Consider the following 16,674-nt stretch of genomic DNA (forward strand, 5'->3'; position numbering starts at 1 on the left):
ATGTCTTAATGCTTATTATTGTCACTAAACACGTTACTGATACCCGGAAGTCGCGTGACCTTTATTTTTCCTTTCCTGAAAATACGACAAAATCGCCACTTCTTTTGAAAATGAAAAATAATTGAAATCTTAATAGTGGTAGGAATAGGTAAAAAATGGTCAAAACGACTACAGAGTAGGAAAGATTTAAAAAGTCCAGGTGTTTGAGCCTTGCTCTATTGTATCATTTTACCCTTTCTGAATCCGTTTTCTTAAATCTAAGTTAATATGGAAGAATTGAATATTAATTTTAAAGTATTCAAAAAAAGGATTGAATCGCTGTATTCCATGTACAGCGAGTTTGAGGGTCATCCAAACTCGCTGTTGTTTGTTTTGGGCTCTTCCAATGCTGAAAATCCTTACCAGAAGACCACCATATTGCATAATTGGTTATTGAGTTACGAATTCCCGGCTACTCTAATTGCACTAGTCCCTGGGAAAATTATCATAATTACTAGTTCTGCCAAGGCCAAGCATCTGCAAAAGGCTGTTGACTTGTTTAATGATCCTGAGAGCAAAATTGGCCTGGAATTATGGCAGAGAAACAATAAAGAGCCAGAACATAATAAGAAGTTGTTTGACGATGTTATCGCTCTAATCAATGGTGCTGGTAGAACAGTCGGCATCCCTGAAAAAGACTCTTATCAAGGTAAATTCATGACCGAATGGAACCCTATATGGGAAGCAGCCGTTAAGGAAGACGAATTCAATGTCATTGATGTCTCTTTGGGCCTCTCGAAGGTTTGGGAAGTCAAAGATGCTAATGAGCAAGCATTTTTGTCTGTTTCAAGTAAGGGTTCCGATAAATTTATGGATCTTTTATCTAATGAAATGGTTCGCGCTGTTGACGAAGAATTAAAGATTACCAATGCCAAGTTGTCAGACAAAATTGAAAATAAAATTGACGACGTTAAGTTTCTGAAGCAATTAAGCCCTGATTTAAGTTCACTGTGCCCACCAAACCACAAATTCAATTTTGATTTATTGGATTGGACTTATTCTCCTATCATTCAGTCGGGAAAGAAATTCGATCTTAGAGTTTCTACCCGTTCCACTAATGATCAATTATACGGTAACGGGTGTATTCTAGCCTCATGTGGTATTCGCTACAATAATTACTGTTCTAATATTACTAGGACTTTTTTGATCGATCCATCTGAGGAAATGGCTAGTAATTATGATTTCTTGCTGACTATTCAGAAAGAGATTATAACCAATATGTTAAGAGTCGGTAGTACACCAAAGGAAGTATACGAATCAGTAATAGAATACATCGAAAAATCTAAACCCGAGCTAGTTTCAAGTTTCACTAAAAACATTGGTTCATTGATTGGTCTTGAATTTAGGGATTCTAACTTCATACTTAACGCAAAAAATGATTACCGCAAGATCAACCCTGGTGATTGCTTCAATATTTCATTCGGTTTCAATAATTTGAAAGATTCTCAAAGTGGCAACAACTACGCCTTACAATTAGCTGATACAATACAGATCCCGCTTGAAGAAACAGAGGCGCCACGGTTCTTAACAAATTATACCAAAGCTAAATCACAAATATCTTTTTATTTCAATAACGAGGAAGAAGATGGTAACAAAAAAAAATCTTCGCCAACCGCTAAGGTTCCAAGTAAGCCAGATAGAAATTCTAAAATTCTAAGAACGAAATTACGTGGAGAAGCTCGTGGTGGTGCCGAAGACGCCCAAAAGGAACAAATTCGTAAGGAAAACCAAAAGAAACTGCACGAGAAAATGGAGAAGAATGGGCTATTGAGATTCAGTGCTGCTGATGCCAACGGCACGGATAGCGAACCTCGTCAGTATTTCAAAAAATATGAGTCCTATGTCCGGGATTCGCAATTACCAACTAATATTCGTGACTTAAGAATCCATGTTGACTGGAAAAGTCAAACAATTATTCTACCCATCTATGGTAGGCCAGTTCCATTTCATATCAACTCATACAAGAACGGTTCTAAAAATGAAGAAGGTGAATACACATACTTGCGTCTGAACTTCAATTCACCAGGGTCTTCTGGTGGTATTTCCAAGAAGGTTGAGGAATTGCCATACGAAGAATCGGCAGATAACCAATTTGTACGTTCAATCACATTAAGATCTAAAGATGGTGACCGTATGAGTGAAACCTTCAAACAAATTGCTGATTTGAAAAAAGAAGCCACAAAGAGAGAGCAAGAACGTAAAGCTCTTGCTGATGTCGTTCAGCAGGATAGGCTGATTGAAAATAAAACAGGGAGAACAAAGAGACTCGATCAAATCTTTGTCAGACCAAATCCTGATACCAAGCGTGTCCCGAGTACAGTTTTTATCCATGAAAATGGTATTAGATTTCAATCTCCATTGAGAACCGATAGTAGAATAGATATTCTGTTTTCAAATATCAAAAATCTAGTTTTTCAATCCTGTAAAGGTGAACTAATTGTTGTCATTCATATTCATTTGAAGAATCCAATTTTGATGGGCAAAAAGAAAATTCAAGATGTTCAATTTTACCGTGAAGCTTCTGATATGTCTGTTGATGAAACTGGGGGCGGAAGACGTGGTCAATCTAGATTTAGAAGATACGGTGATGAGGATGAATTAGAACAAGAACAAGAAGAAAGAAGAAAACGAGCTGCGCTTGATAAAGAATTTAAATACTTCGCAGATGCGATCGCGGAAGCATCAAATGGTATGTTGACTGTGGAAAACACATTTAGAGATTTAGGCTTCCAAGGTGTCCCCAATAGATCAGCAGTTTTCTGTATGCCAACTACAGATTGTTTGGTTCAGTTAATTGAACCACCATTTTTGGTCATTAACCTGGAGGAAGTTGAAATCTGCATTTTAGAAAGAGTTCAGTTTGGTTTGAAGAACTTCGATATGGTTTTCGTTTATAAGGATTTCAATAAGCCTGTTACACACATCAATACGGTTCCAATCGAATCCCTGGATTTTTTGAAGCAATGGTTGACAGATATGGATATCCCTTACACAGTTTCTACTATCAATTTGAACTGGGCTACGATTATGAAGTCATTACAAGATGACCCATATCAATTTTTCTTGGATGGTGGCTGGAACTTCCTGGCTACCGGTTCAGATGATGAAGCTTCCGATGAAAGTGAAGAAGAAATCAGTGAATACGAGGCATCTGAGGAGGATGTTAGTGATGAGAGTGCTTTCTCCGAAGATGAAGAAGGATCTGAGGTAGGCGACGATATTAGTGGTGATGAAAGTGAAGACTATTCTGGCGATGAGAGTGAAGAAGGGGAAGATTGGGATGAGTTAGAGAAAAACGCCGCCAGAGCTGACAGGGGCGCGAACTTTAGAGATTGATGTCTAATTATACTCGCTCGTTTCCATCATAATAACATCCACTTTTATATACTTCCAAAAAAAAAAAATGGTATGTAGAAATAGTATTCACCAAATATGAGTGATGGACTGAGAACGTTCATATGAAAGCAAGTAGTTCAAAATATTTGTGTAATAAAAAATCTTTATTAAAGTCAGAAGATAAGGTGATATAAAAGTATATAGGTTGAAAAAGACAATTTTAACTTCTTTATTTTCTTTTTTTATACTTTCTGTAGTTTACAAACTAAGGAACGGTTATCAGAAACACCAAGATAGATATTGAATTCATAAAATCTTTACTTTTAGTATTCTTGAAATCCCCTCAGATATTCAAAAATTTTGAAAGTAAAATTATGACAACAAAAAAACGGCACATCACACCATCGGATTATTCTAACCTAACATTCTTAGAATCCAGTGGGTTGTAAATTCATTGCACTATTCATCAACATCAAAGGTTGGCCATCCCTTTGTTCTTCATTAGAGCCTGACTTTTCAGCCAGCTCTTGGGAGATTTTTCTAATGGAATCGTTCTGCTCTTTCTTTACAGATATTTCATATGGTTTAATGTAGTCTTCCAAAGAATTCATCCATGATATTTCCAAGACGAAGTCAAATCTCACCAAGTTGTATGCAACATATAGTAATGCAACAAAAGCTTCCTTGTTACCAGTTTCAACAAAATAGGTCATTAGATCTTCTACCACCTTTGCGTCTTGAGAGATAGCTGCCGTTTCAATAGTGTCCTTCCACAGTTTTTCTTCCTTCAGGATAGAAAGACTCTTCGACCATTTTTTATTTCTACGATATAATAAAGCGGCAATTTTCTTGAAGAAAACTAACTGGTGAGATTCCAAGCGAGATGCCAAGCCTAATTGATCGAATTTGTCGTATGAATCAACAGCATCTTGTAAAGCTTTGTAATCTTCCTCTTCGATCATCAGATCATGGTAGGCTTGATTAACAACGGAGTTATTTTTTGGCAGAACATTTATTAAAAATGGCTTGATTAGAGGTAAGTTATCGGATTTGGAAAAGATTTTAACGGTTCTTGGAATATCCAACCTTGGCGTTAAAGCGGTCAAAAGATCGACTAGTAATGATGGATGGAATTTGACGTAGAAATTGATAGCCTTGTAGTAGATTTCTAAGTTAGAAACTTTTACAATAACTTCCTTGAAATAAGCATGATCTAAATCTTTCGTTGACTTCTCGATCAAAGTTAAGGCGGCATTATCCCATTCATCGTAGTGGGCATACAAAAACACCAATTCAGACCATAGGTGAGCTTGTTCGATCGCTCTAATTACCTTTGGAATATTAATTCTGGACCAGAATAGCTTCAAGTGTTCGAAAGACTTTTCTGGTTCGTATTTAGAATACAGAATGGCTAATTCAGTGAACATACCCATATGAGCACGTTCTAAACCTAAACCGGCTTCGAACAATGCAATCAGTTCTTCGAAGAAACCGTTTGATTCATACTTTTGTACTAGTTCATCTAATTCTTCTGCATGAACAATCAAATTCAACCCGCAAATTTGGGCTAACTTAAACTCTTTCTTTTCAATACAAGCGTCATTAACTAGTTTCCAAACTTTGATGTTTGAAGCTTTCCTAGCAGTATCCACAGCAGATTGATAATCGCCCAAGTAAACCAAAGTGGAAGCAAGTTTGGAATAGTTGGAAACTGCAGAGTAACACAATCTGGCCGCTTTATATTCCTTGTTTTCAAATAGTTTATCACCAACTTGATTCAAGTTTGCGACATTAGAGCCCACTAACAAGTTTTCAATTTCATGAATCTTATTTAGTTCCGCGTAAGCCAAGATTAAAGCGCCATCGATCTTTGGTTCCTTCAAAGCTTTCCTAGCCATTAGTAAGTAAGGAATCAATTCTTCGTATTTGCTGGCTTGTTCAGCAATATCAATCACATTTTCGTAATTGGATGGGTCTTCTGCTTTGATATATGACTCAATAGCATCAGGAATTCTCAAGCCATCTAACTGGGCAGTACCAATTTGAGACCATAATTCAGAGCTATTGATCTTATCAGCGTAAGCTGCGGCTCTATCTAAGGACATGATATCTTCAACCAAAACCTTCAAGGCTTTACCGTACATCTCATGCTTGTCGTAAATTTCAAAAGCTTCCTCTTTCAAATCATGCTCGATACATAATGGTGCGATTTCATCGGCATCGTAGTTATCTAATTTTTCAATATAGCTTGAAACTTTAGTTGGTTCATACTTGATAGCGGACAATAATAGTAAGCCTTGCAAGGCTACATTTTCGTTGAAAGGAGAAGGTTCTAATATAATCTTTTCTAACAATTCTATTAGTTCCAGTTTCAAACCATTGGTCATGAACGCTTGAACGGTTAAAGAAACAGGTTCAGGGTCCGTCAATTCAGGGATACCAACGGAGATGACTGAATCGATTAACTGTCTTTTATGGATATTCTCTGAATTCAAAACTTTGTTCCATAAATCTAGGTCAGAACGTTCCAACAAATATCTAGCCTGATACTTGTACATGCTATTTTCGTTAGTAATTCTGATCAAGTCATCATCATTTTGGCCCTTTTCGTACGCGATATAAGCAAGGTATGGATCTCTTTTTTCGCAGTAGTGACCGACATCTAAAGTGTCGTATTGGTCATTTTCCTTTAAAAACTTTTCAGGGGAGTTATTGGAATCGATATAAATTTTAGCCAATGCATTGTAAACGGCCTGATCTTGAATGCCCTGACTCAAACTTTGTTCTAGGAAAGGTAACAATATCTTTAATCTATTTCTTTTCTCTACTTCAGTAGTCAATTCATCAATGGGAACTTGACCTAGGACTGATTGGAGTAAATGTTGAATAAATTTCTCATCGCAGTCCATGTCTAATAGCGCACCAACAACTTGAGCAGTTTTGGAAGGGTTAACTTGCTGAACATAAGTTTCGATGAATTTCAAGTTTTGTGATTTGTACAAATACAAAATCATTTCATGAACAAAATTGAAACGATCGCAAACAATTACCAAAGGTAATTGATCTTCCAAGTTTGCATCTTTCAAGAAATTCTTGACTCTTTCTGGGTCGTATACACTATTGTCCTTGACGATTCTTTCGATTTCTCTGTACTGCTTCATTTTAGCAGCAGCTTCAATGTATTTGTAAACAACATCCTTGTCTTCTGTTAGGTTGACCAAAGAGGCTAAGTAGTAGTACAACCCTTCAGTAGCGTTGTAGTCTTCGAACAACTTGATTAAAATCGAAGGACCGATCAGGTCAGAGAACTTAGTGGCCACTTGGACTACAGTTTGAACATTAGTCTGAATATTGTTATCCATTAGGGCTTTCAAGCACGCTAAAGATTGTTCAACATTCAACTTACCAAAATAGCCGACCAACCAATCAATAGGCAAAGCACTGGTATGAATAACGCATCTCTTAATATCTTTTATGTCTGTGTAATTTTCCAAAGCTCTCTGATATAGCCCTGCTTTCTCGGACAATGAAGCAATGGTTGGTTTATCATAATGAGAAAAGATATTGTTACCCAAGATAGCGTCAGCAACTTGAGGTGCGTGTAGTAGATTGACTTCAAGAACTCGAGTTTGCAAGTGGCCTTGGTCTGGAGTGTCTCCTTTCAGGGCGTCCAACAGTAGAGAAGTACCTTGTTGAATATGATTCTGAGAAAAAAATAGATCGGCAATCTTTTCAATGTCAATTTGAGAGGCGGCTTCTGGATTTTGCAATAGAGATACGGCAAATTCGGAAGCCCTGTCTGGTGACGACCTAATCAAAGAAGAGATTAGCACCAAGAAGTTAGGTTGATAATTGACCTTTTGACAGTAAGGAATAATTTTCTCAAACTGTTGCAGCTCAGCCAAACACGAAATAACTTTTGCGTGAGCACTTGCTCTTAAGTAACAAGCTAGAGCCAAAGTAGTGTCGAATGGCTTAACAATGTCACCCAGTTCTTCCGAACATTCCAACTTATCTTCCTTTAGCCATTTTTCGAACAATTGCTTCCTATCTTGTTGTAAAACTGGTCTAGCCAATTCAATGGTCTCCTCTTTATTCAATTTGCCTTTATCCAATAACGTTGAAAAGTACAGTAGGATAGGAGAAATCGCACCTGGGGGGGCTTGGATGTTTTTCAATCTGTTGATAGTATTTTGATTTCTCAAAGAAGTAGACGAAGCTGCAACTTTAGCAGCGTTTTGGTAGTCATTCTGTTGTAATAATGATTCAAATTGCTTTTGGAATAAATCATCTGCACCTGGCAAACCACCTCTTGTAGCGACAGTCAAGGCTAGTGATACATTGGATAATTTGTTCAGGATGTATGGAACAATTTGGGAAATGGAAATTTCGACTGCCAAAACTTGACCTTTCTTGTTGATGCACGCTATACCGTTTTCGTGATTGTAAGGGGCAGCGGTAAAAACAGATTCTGCAGTAATTCTATTAACAAATAGATTGGTGCCGGTTTCCAGTTCGTACAAGTGGATGAAACCGTATTTGGTTAATAGGTAAATTATGCCGTATTTTTCAGAAACCTGGACAGCAATAGGAAAATCATTTGTAGCATCCGGCGGAAAGAAGATATCGGTGGTCTTTTTCTGATACTGAGATGGCAAAGAAGCATCATGATCGATCTCAATGATTCTTAATTCGCCAGCACCTGTGGTGGCATTTCTATTACCGGTAACGAAAACTTGTATTGGTGTTGAGCCATTACCTTCTAGTAATATATTAGTGAAGGTGGCCACATGCCCGTCAATAGCTTGCGAAATATTACGTTGTTTGGAGAATAATTGGATTCTACCGGCGATGCGGCCATTTTCTTGTAAGATACCAACAACAGCGAACCAATCAAGATTTTTATTGCCTACAAAATTGATAATTTGGGTATTATTCAAGTTGGCATGTCTTGTGGTGAGCAATTGAGGTTTGGCGTTTACGTTACCATCAAAGACATTCGAAGTCAGTATGGATCTTGCTGTGACAAAACCCAAAGTGGTCTCACTCAACCATCTCCAAAAAATAACCGGTTCGTCTAAAGTGAAAGACTTCAGCTTGCTCTTGGTCTCTAAGTTGAATATCTGTACGATGGTGCCGTTGGCTCTGACGGAAATAACCATTTGAGAAGGATGCATAATAGCAGAATCACCGCCCATATTCTTCCTTGTCACTTCATTACTCTTAGCCAGATCCACAATCGCAACGGAGTTCGAACCATCCTTCGTTTCCCTGACGGTGACGAAGTGGTCACTTTCAAAAGTGGTTGATCTAAAGTCTAGGAATTGAGGGGAAATTCCTAGAGACGTCAGATCGACCAATTCAGTAAATTCAATGGGTAGGTCACTCATTGGCTAGTACTTTTGTGATAATTTTTTCAGGGTTGTTTTCTTTCTTTGTTTCTCAACTCTGATCGGGATCGTTGAGTCTTGAATGAGTTGCTGTGGACACTTAACCAATATCTCCTTTTTTCTTGAGATTCTCTTAGTTCCTCTTTTCGCTTTTCTTGATTTTCTCTGTCTTTGTTCCTAGCGACGAAAATTGTGAAATTTCGACCGAAAAAAAGGGGTAGGGTAATAGTTTAGCCCTAATCTATGAATCTTTCCAAAAGAATTCATTCTCCATTTAAAGTCTCAGACCTTCTTTATTTGAAAGGTAAACCTAACATATGCACAAACCCTAGATTTACGGTTTTAGCTGATTAAACTCCGGAACGAAAGAAACTCGGTCATTAGCGGCTAATAGCCGTTGGGGTAAAGCACTTGCGAGTATACAAGCGAAAGCTGCTATTCAAACCAGAGCATTTATATATTGGAGTCTGTAAGAATAGTTTTTAAGCTGAAAAGATTATTTAAAGAACGGAGACAAGCCTTGGAATCAGTGTTATTCCGATTATCCCTCATTGATTTTCGGTCTCTTTCTCCAATATACACTTGACACATAAATATCACAGAAAGAAAAGAAACGCAAATATTACTACCCAAATGACAAGACGTACTACTATTGATCCTGATTCGGTGGTATTGAACCCTCAGAAGTTTATTCAGAAGGAAAGAGCGAACTCCAAAATCAAGGTCGACCAAGTTAACACCTTTTTAGAGTCATCCCCTGAAAGAAGAGCTTTAACGCACGCCTTAATAGACCAAATAGTGAATGATCCGGTATTGAAAACTGACACAGACTACTATGATGCTACAAAATTGCAGGAGAGAGAAGTTACTGCGAAGAAAATTGCTAGACTTGCTAGCTATATGGAACATGACATCAAGACTGTCCGCAAGCACTTCCGCGGCACTGATCTCATGGAAGACTTGCAAGCAAATGACCCAGATAAAGCCGCTCCTTTAACTAACAAGGATATATCTATATTTGATAAGAGGTTATCGCTGGTAGCCAATATCGATCCTCAGTTGGGCACTCGTGTGGGTGTCCACTTGGGGCTCTTTGGTAATTGTATTAAAGGCAATGGTACTGATGAACAAATTCGGTATTGGTTACAAGAAAGGGGTGCCACTTTAATGAAAGGTATATATGGCTGCTTTGCAATGACTGAACTAGGACATGGCTCTAATGTGGCCCAGCTACAGACAAAGGCGGTGTACGATAAGCAAACTGACGCCTTTATTATCGATACGCCTGACCTGACCGCCACTAAATGGTGGATTGGTGGTGCTGCCCACTCTGCCACGCATGCTACAGTGTACGCTAGACTGATCGTTGAAGGTAAAGACTACGGTGTGAAGACATTTGTTGTCCCTCTCAGAGACCCTTCGACTTTCCAATTGTTACCTGGCATTTCTATAGGCGACATTGGGGCCAAGATGGGTCGTGATGGTATTGACAATGGTTGGATCCAATTCAGAAACGTAGTTATTCCCAGAGAATTTATGTTAAGCAGGTTCACTAAGGTCATTCGCTCGCCAGATGGTTCTGTCACAGTCAAGACTGAGCCACAACTAGATCAAATTTCTGGCTATAGTGCATTACTGAGTGGTAGAGTTAACATGGTTATGGATTCGTTCAGATTCGGCTCGAAGTTTGCCACCATTGCGGTGCGTTACGCGGTGGGTCGTCAGCAATTCGCACCTAAAAAGGGGATGTCCGAAACACAACTAATTGACTATCCCCTTCATCAATATCGTGTCTTGCCGCAATTGTGTGTCCCATATTTGGTGTCCCCCGTGGCTTTCAAATTGATGGACAGCTATTATTCCACTTTGGACGAGTTATACAAGGCATCTTCATCTGCAGATAAAGCTGCTCTGATTACCGTTAGTAAGAAGTTGAAGAATCTATTTATTGATAGTGCTAGCTTGAAAGCCACCAACACTTGGCTAATTGCTACGTTGATTGATGAATTGAGGCAGACTTGCGGGGGACACGGGTACTCCCAGTATAACGGATTTGGAAAGGGCTATGATGACTGGGTGGTTCAGTGCACCTGGGAAGGTGATAACAACGTTTTATCTTTAACTTCAGCAAAATCAATACTGAAAAAATTCGTTGATTCGGCTACAAAGGGCAGGTTTGATGCCCAATTAGATGTTGATTCATTCTCTTATTTGAAACCTCGGTACATAGGATCTGTGATTTCTGGCGAGACAAAGAGTAGTTTACAGGAGCTAGGTGATTACACTGAAGTTTGGTCTATTACTTTGGTTAAATTGTTGGCACATATTGGTACTTTGGTTGAAAAATCAAGAAGTATTGACAGCGTCTCCAAGCTTCTAGTTTTAGTGTCCAAATTCCATGCTTTGCGTTGTATGTTGAAAACCTATTATGAAAAGCTAAATTCTTCCAGTGATTCACATATCTCCGATGAAATTACTAGGGAATCCTTGTGGAATGTCTATAAGTTATTTTCGTTATACTTTATTGACAAACACTCCGGAGAATTCCAGCAATTCAAAATTTTCACTGCTGATCAGATCTCCAGAGTTGTGCAGCCGCAGCTATTGGCTCTTCTACCAATTGTGAGAAGGGACTGTATAAGTTTGACAGACTCTTTTGAGTTACCTGACGCAATGCTAAATGCCCCTATCGGTTACTTCGACGGTGATATCTATCACAACTACTTTAATGAAGTTTGCCGCAACAATCCAGCGGAAGCAGATGGAGCAGGTAAACCCCCCTATCATGCAGAGTTGAGTACCATGCTCGGTAGAGGGTTCGAATTCGATCAAAAGTTAGGCGGTGCAGCTACTACAGAAACTCTATCAAAATTAAACAAATGAACATGAATTTTCTGTTGTCGAAGCCTTTGTTCTGCGGGGATATACCGAATTCAACTGACGCCGCCGATTTTTCTAATCGTCAGAAAAAAGCGACGAAATCCTAGGGAAAGGCCATCTTTTGTGCATAGCGCTTTTCTCTTTATTTAACTACATATTCTACTATTCACATAATTATAACGAATTAACGACTGACTGACTATGTTTACTGGTACTACCTCTATATTCGGAGGACGAAAAAAATGCCATCTCCTAGAATCGAACCAGGGTTTCATCGGCCACAACGATGTGTACTAACCACTATACTAAGATGGCAGGTAATTGTTAATTTTTTCTATTGATCAAAATACTGACCTTTTACACTTCGTCTTTTTTCGACCCTCACTGACCATGGTTTTATTGATCGTGTGAATCCCGAGATAATTGTCGGGATTCTATGCTTGATAAAAGGTAGTAGCATCATGTGTATTAGACATAGAAGTTCTCCAAGAAATTGAGGAGTCCACCAAAAAGGGGAATCATAATCTTGTATTTATTTCTTCCTTCATTTTGGTTGCATTATTTACGTCGTCTCTTGAGCATCGTTTATGCTAATATACCGTGGGATAAAAATAATAGTCGTACTCTGTTACGCTAGCAAGCGAGCTGTGCGGCAGGCGGTGGGTGCCTCAGGACGGATAATGATGAAAGTGTTCAGATTCGCTAATACTCGATGCTAAACTTCCTGCTAGCTTCAAACTGTGAAGTGCTGACGCATAATTCGATCAAAACGAAGAAAATATTCGTAATACGCGTTTGATACGCTTAAATCGAGATGAGGAAAGGTAGGTCGCACATTCAAGCCTATAATCAACTATTTAACTAGAACACCCTCTGCAGGAAAAAAAAGTAAGAATTTTTTGGCGTTCGTAATCATTAAAGAAACTGTACTGCAACACTAATTAGGTTTTCTATAAAGGTTGGGTCTATCAGGCCATGAACTGCGGACGTTTTCAGCTCTGAACTTTTCTATTTTTATCAATAATGTGACATGCGTACCAAGAAGCGAAATATTGCAAAAAAAGAAAAAAAAAAAAAAAGAAAACCTTGATAATGCAATTTACATAGAGGATACCACTTTGTCACACTACTTACTGGTACTATCTGCTTGAAAGGTCTTTTAAGCTTACCTTGGCTATAGTAAAAGTAGCATTAAAAATTTGGATAGATGTTCTACCACAAGTGGTTCACGACATGGCTTGCGACTTTTGCTCTAATTAGGATCTCGGTATCCCTTCCGTCATCCGAAGAATACAAAGTGGCATATGAGCTGTTACCAGGGCTGTCGGAGGTGAAGGACCCTTCGATGATTCCTCAAATGCACGCTGGTCATATTCCATTACGCTCTGAAGACGCAAGTGAAGAGGATGACTCGAACTTGGAATATTTTTTTTGGAAATTTGCTAACGACGATTCTAGTGGCAACGTTGATCGTCCTTTGATTATATGGTTGAACGGTGGGCCCGGCTGTTCTTCTATGGATGGTGCTCTGGTTGAATCAGGCCCTTTTAGAGTAAATTCGGACGGTAAACTTTATCTCAATGAAGGCTCCTGGATTTCTAAAGGTGATCTTTTGTTTATCGATCAGCCCACTGGCACCGGATTTTCCGTCGAGAAAAATAATAAAGTTATTGACACAAGTAAATTCGATGAGGACTTGGAAAACGTTACTAAACATTTTATGGACTTTCTAGAGAATTATTTCAAGATTTTTCCTCAAGATTTGCTAAAGAAAATTATAATTTCGGGTGAAAGTTACGCTGGCCAATACATTCCATTTTTTGCCAACGCTATCATGAATCATAATAAGTTTTCAAAGATTGAGGGAGATGCTTATAATTTGAAGGCGTTATTGATTGGTAATGGTTGGATTGACCCCAATACGCAATCTCTATCATACTTTCCATTTGCTATGGAAAACAAATTAATTGATAAAAGCAACCCTAATTTTAAGAACTTAGCGAACGCACACGAGAAATGCCAGAATCTTGTAAACTCTGCTAGCACAGACGAAACAAGTCATTTCTCCTATTCGGAGTGTGAGAATATTCTGAATCTTTTATTGTCTTATACCAAGGGATCGTCAGAAAAGGGCAGTACGGATTGTTTGAACATGTACAACTTCAACTTAAGGGATGAATATCCAGCATGTGGTATGAATTGGCCACAAGATATCTCTTTTGTTAGAAAATTCTTCAGTATACCGGGTGTCATTGATTCGCTGCATCTAGATTCAAATAAAATCGATCATTGGGACGAATGTAATTCCAAAGTTGGAAGTAAATTAACCAACCCTACTTCAAAGCCCTCCGTCAATTTATTACCTGAAATACTTGAAAATGGTATTGAAGTTGTCTTGTTTAATGGTGATAAAGATTTAATTTGCAATAACAAGGGAGTGTTGGATACCATAGATAAAATGCAATGGGGTGGAATTAAGGGCTTTAGCGACGATGCCATTTCACTCGATTGGATCCATAAGTTAAACAGTACGGATGACAAGAATGAATTCAGTGGATACGTGCAATATGATAGAAATTTGACGTTCGTCAGTGTTTACAACGCTTCTCACATGGTGCCGTTTGATAAAAGTTTAGTGAGTAGGGGCATTGTTGACATTTATTTGAACAATGTTATGCTTCTGGATGCGGATGTTCGAAAAATTATGGTGACCACTGACGACGATGGTGATGAAGACAGTGATACGGAGGGCGATGGCAAACCAGAAAAGAATCCTCAAGACAAGGAGCACGAAGGGCAGGAGGAAGAAGGGAAAAAGGAAGAAGTTGATGATCACGATGATGATCACGAAGACGACGATGATCACGAAGACGACGATGATAAAGACAACGATGATAAAGACAACGATGATAAAGATGACGATGATAAAGATGACGACGATAAAGATGACAATCACGACGACAACGACAACGACAACGACGATAAAGAAAAGGAAAATAATGAAGGCCTTGATGAAAGTAGACAAAAATCTTCAGAATACGAAAAAGAAGAAGAAGAAATAGAAGAGTTTGGAGAAAAAATTTCAATGTATAAACATGAAGCCGTAGTAGTTACTATTGTATTATTTTTGGTGGTTATGATGGCAGTATATGTGTACGATAGAAAAGTGCGGAGGAAGGCACGTCACACGATACTTGTTGATCCAAATAATAGACAACATGACAATCCTAACAAAACCGTTTCCTGGGCAGATGACTTAGAAAACGGATTTGATATAGAAGATGATTTAGAACAGGAGGGCAGAGCACCCGAAGATAATAATTCCAATAAAGCAGGTGTTAAATCCAAAACAAAGAAAAAGAAGAAATATACTAGCCTTCCAAACGCTGAAATCGATGACTCTTTTGAGATGACCGATTTTTGATTCAAAAAGGTGAATTGGAACATACTAACAAAAACATGTGCTTCATCACGCATGGCCGCGAAACGGGAAGAAGTTCTTCAAGGGGTATTGCTATTTGAAACTGATTTTCAGGAGTTTGTCAACTTCATTTATCGGAAAGTCAAAGTGAAAGGTAGGGACAATTTTAAAAGTACTAATACCTGCTTTCTAAATGCCTAGACGTTGGGTTTGACTGATCAATATTATCACATACTGACCAGCGAGACCTTGTAACATTTGTTGGGATTCCATTTTTGGTAAGGTTAATAGAATTAGGTATATAGAATATATTAGAAGTTCTCCTCACGAATTTAGGAATCCTTGAAAGGGAATCGACAATTTTACATAATTTTATTTCTATTCCCTCATTTTATACGCCGTTATTCATTGATCCTATTGCATTATCAATCCTTGCACTTCAGCTTCCACTAAATTTGATGACTGTTCTGAATCTTATTCCACTGGTCTAATAATTCTTGTCATCTTCTTAACACCGTATATGATAATCTTCTAGCTACGTGATTGAATGTAATAATCAGCTGTACTAGCAATTGATGGATAGTTGATTATTGTTCCTGTTGGAACAAGTAGGTTCATCATTATTCACATAACTAGTCATCATTACCATCTGAAGTACTCAGATTGTATTCTAAAGTGTACTTCGTATATGTTACACAGATGTCGTATCTTTGGTAGGATGAAGGAATGCTAAACGAGCTGTTCAGAGAGTGGGCTTAACTGAAATCAAAGATCCATTAATTGAACATCAACTTGGAATTTATATATAAATGATATGAGTCGTTACATTGAACTTATGGTAGATTCCCTAGTTTATTATTATATTGAACATATTTAACATGTCCAATCGGCGTGTGTTTTATATACCTCTCTTATATAGTATAAGAAAGAGTTCTGCTTTTTATTCTTAATTAATACTACTAATTATCAATGTTGGAGCAAGTAGGTTCATCATTATTCATATAACTAGTCCTTGTTTCAGGATGAAGAATGTTGAAATGACGTTCTATTGATGGGTGCACTTGGAGCCAAAGATCCATTAATTGAACATCAACTTGGAATTTATATATATAAATGATATGAGTCGTTACATTGAACTTATAGTAAATTCCCTAGGTTATTGTTATGTGTTGAACATACTTAATATGTCCAATCGGCGTGTGTTTTATATACCTCTCTTGTATAAGTATAAGAAAGATTTCTGCTTTTATTCTTAATTAATACTACTAATTATCAACAATCAACAGTTCCAACACCAACACCAATATTATTATTGTCCCAACATCACTTGCACTGCTATGATACTGTTTAGTTACCACTTTTCGCAAACATCGCCGAAGAACTCATCCTTGTTAGCTCAGTTGGTAGAGCGTTCGGCTTTTAAGCGTATTTGCTTAGGCAAGGATACCGAAATGTCAGGGGTTCGAGCCCCCTATGAGGAGTTCTTTCTTTTTTGCTTTTAATGTCCAACGATAATCGTATATAGCCCCTCAAGAAGTAGCTCAGAATTACGTGCTTTCGTTAACTAATCCAGCAAGTAAATGCTTGAATTGTCTATCCATATAACGT

The 16,674-nt window shown here is 38.0% G+C and overlaps 4 protein-coding genes and 2 non-coding genes across 6 annotated transcripts; 4 read left to right on the top strand and 2 right to left on the bottom strand.

The window, feature by feature from the left end:
- Positions 1 to 267: 267 nt before the first annotated feature.
- On the top strand, positions 268 to 3,375 carry SPT16 (chromatin-remodeling protein SPT16; the record flags this gene model as incomplete). Its single annotated transcript, XM_056227806.1, has 1 exon — positions 268 to 3,375. The coding sequence occupies one exon, from the start codon at positions 268 to 270 to the stop codon at positions 3,373 to 3,375; it is 3,108 nt and encodes a 1,035-aa protein (XP_056087591.1).
- Positions 3,376 to 3,803: 428 nt separating this feature from the next.
- CHC1 (clathrin heavy chain) lies at positions 3,804 to 8,765 on the bottom strand (the record flags this gene model as incomplete). Its single annotated transcript, XM_056227807.1, has 1 exon — positions 3,804 to 8,765. One exon carries the CDS (start codon positions 8,763 to 8,765, stop codon positions 3,804 to 3,806), a length of 4,962 nt encoding a protein of 1,653 aa, XP_056087592.1.
- A 633-nt stretch (positions 8,766 to 9,398) lies between these two features.
- On the top strand, positions 9,399 to 11,648 carry POX1 (acyl-CoA oxidase; the record flags this gene model as incomplete). The annotated part of the gene is made up of 1 exon (XM_056227808.1): positions 9,399 to 11,648. One exon carries the CDS (start codon positions 9,399 to 9,401, stop codon positions 11,646 to 11,648), a length of 2,250 nt encoding a protein of 749 aa, XP_056087593.1.
- A 240-nt stretch (positions 11,649 to 11,888) lies between these two features.
- Positions 11,889 to 11,960, bottom strand: Skdi_7.trna2H. Its single transcript has one exon. It is a non-coding gene; the product is annotated as a tRNA-His (tRNA).
- Positions 11,961 to 12,852: 892 nt separating this feature from the next.
- KEX1 (serine-type carboxypeptidase) lies at positions 12,853 to 15,069 on the top strand (the record flags this gene model as incomplete). The annotated part of the gene is made up of 1 exon (XM_056227809.1): positions 12,853 to 15,069. The coding sequence occupies one exon, from the start codon at positions 12,853 to 12,855 to the stop codon at positions 15,067 to 15,069; it is 2,217 nt and encodes a 738-aa protein (XP_056087594.1).
- Positions 15,070 to 16,451: 1,382 nt separating this feature from the next.
- Skdi_7.trna3K lies at positions 16,452 to 16,547 on the top strand. Its single transcript has 2 exons — positions 16,452 to 16,488; positions 16,512 to 16,547. It is a non-coding gene; the product is annotated as a tRNA-Lys (tRNA).
- Positions 16,548 to 16,674: the final 127 nt, after the last annotated feature.

This window comes from Saccharomyces kudriavzevii, assembly GCF_947243775.1.
Source record: "Saccharomyces kudriavzevii IFO 1802 strain IFO1802 genome assembly, chromosome: 7".
In the NCBI taxonomy this organism is placed as follows: Eukaryota; Fungi; Ascomycota; class Saccharomycetes; order Saccharomycetales; family Saccharomycetaceae; genus Saccharomyces; species Saccharomyces kudriavzevii.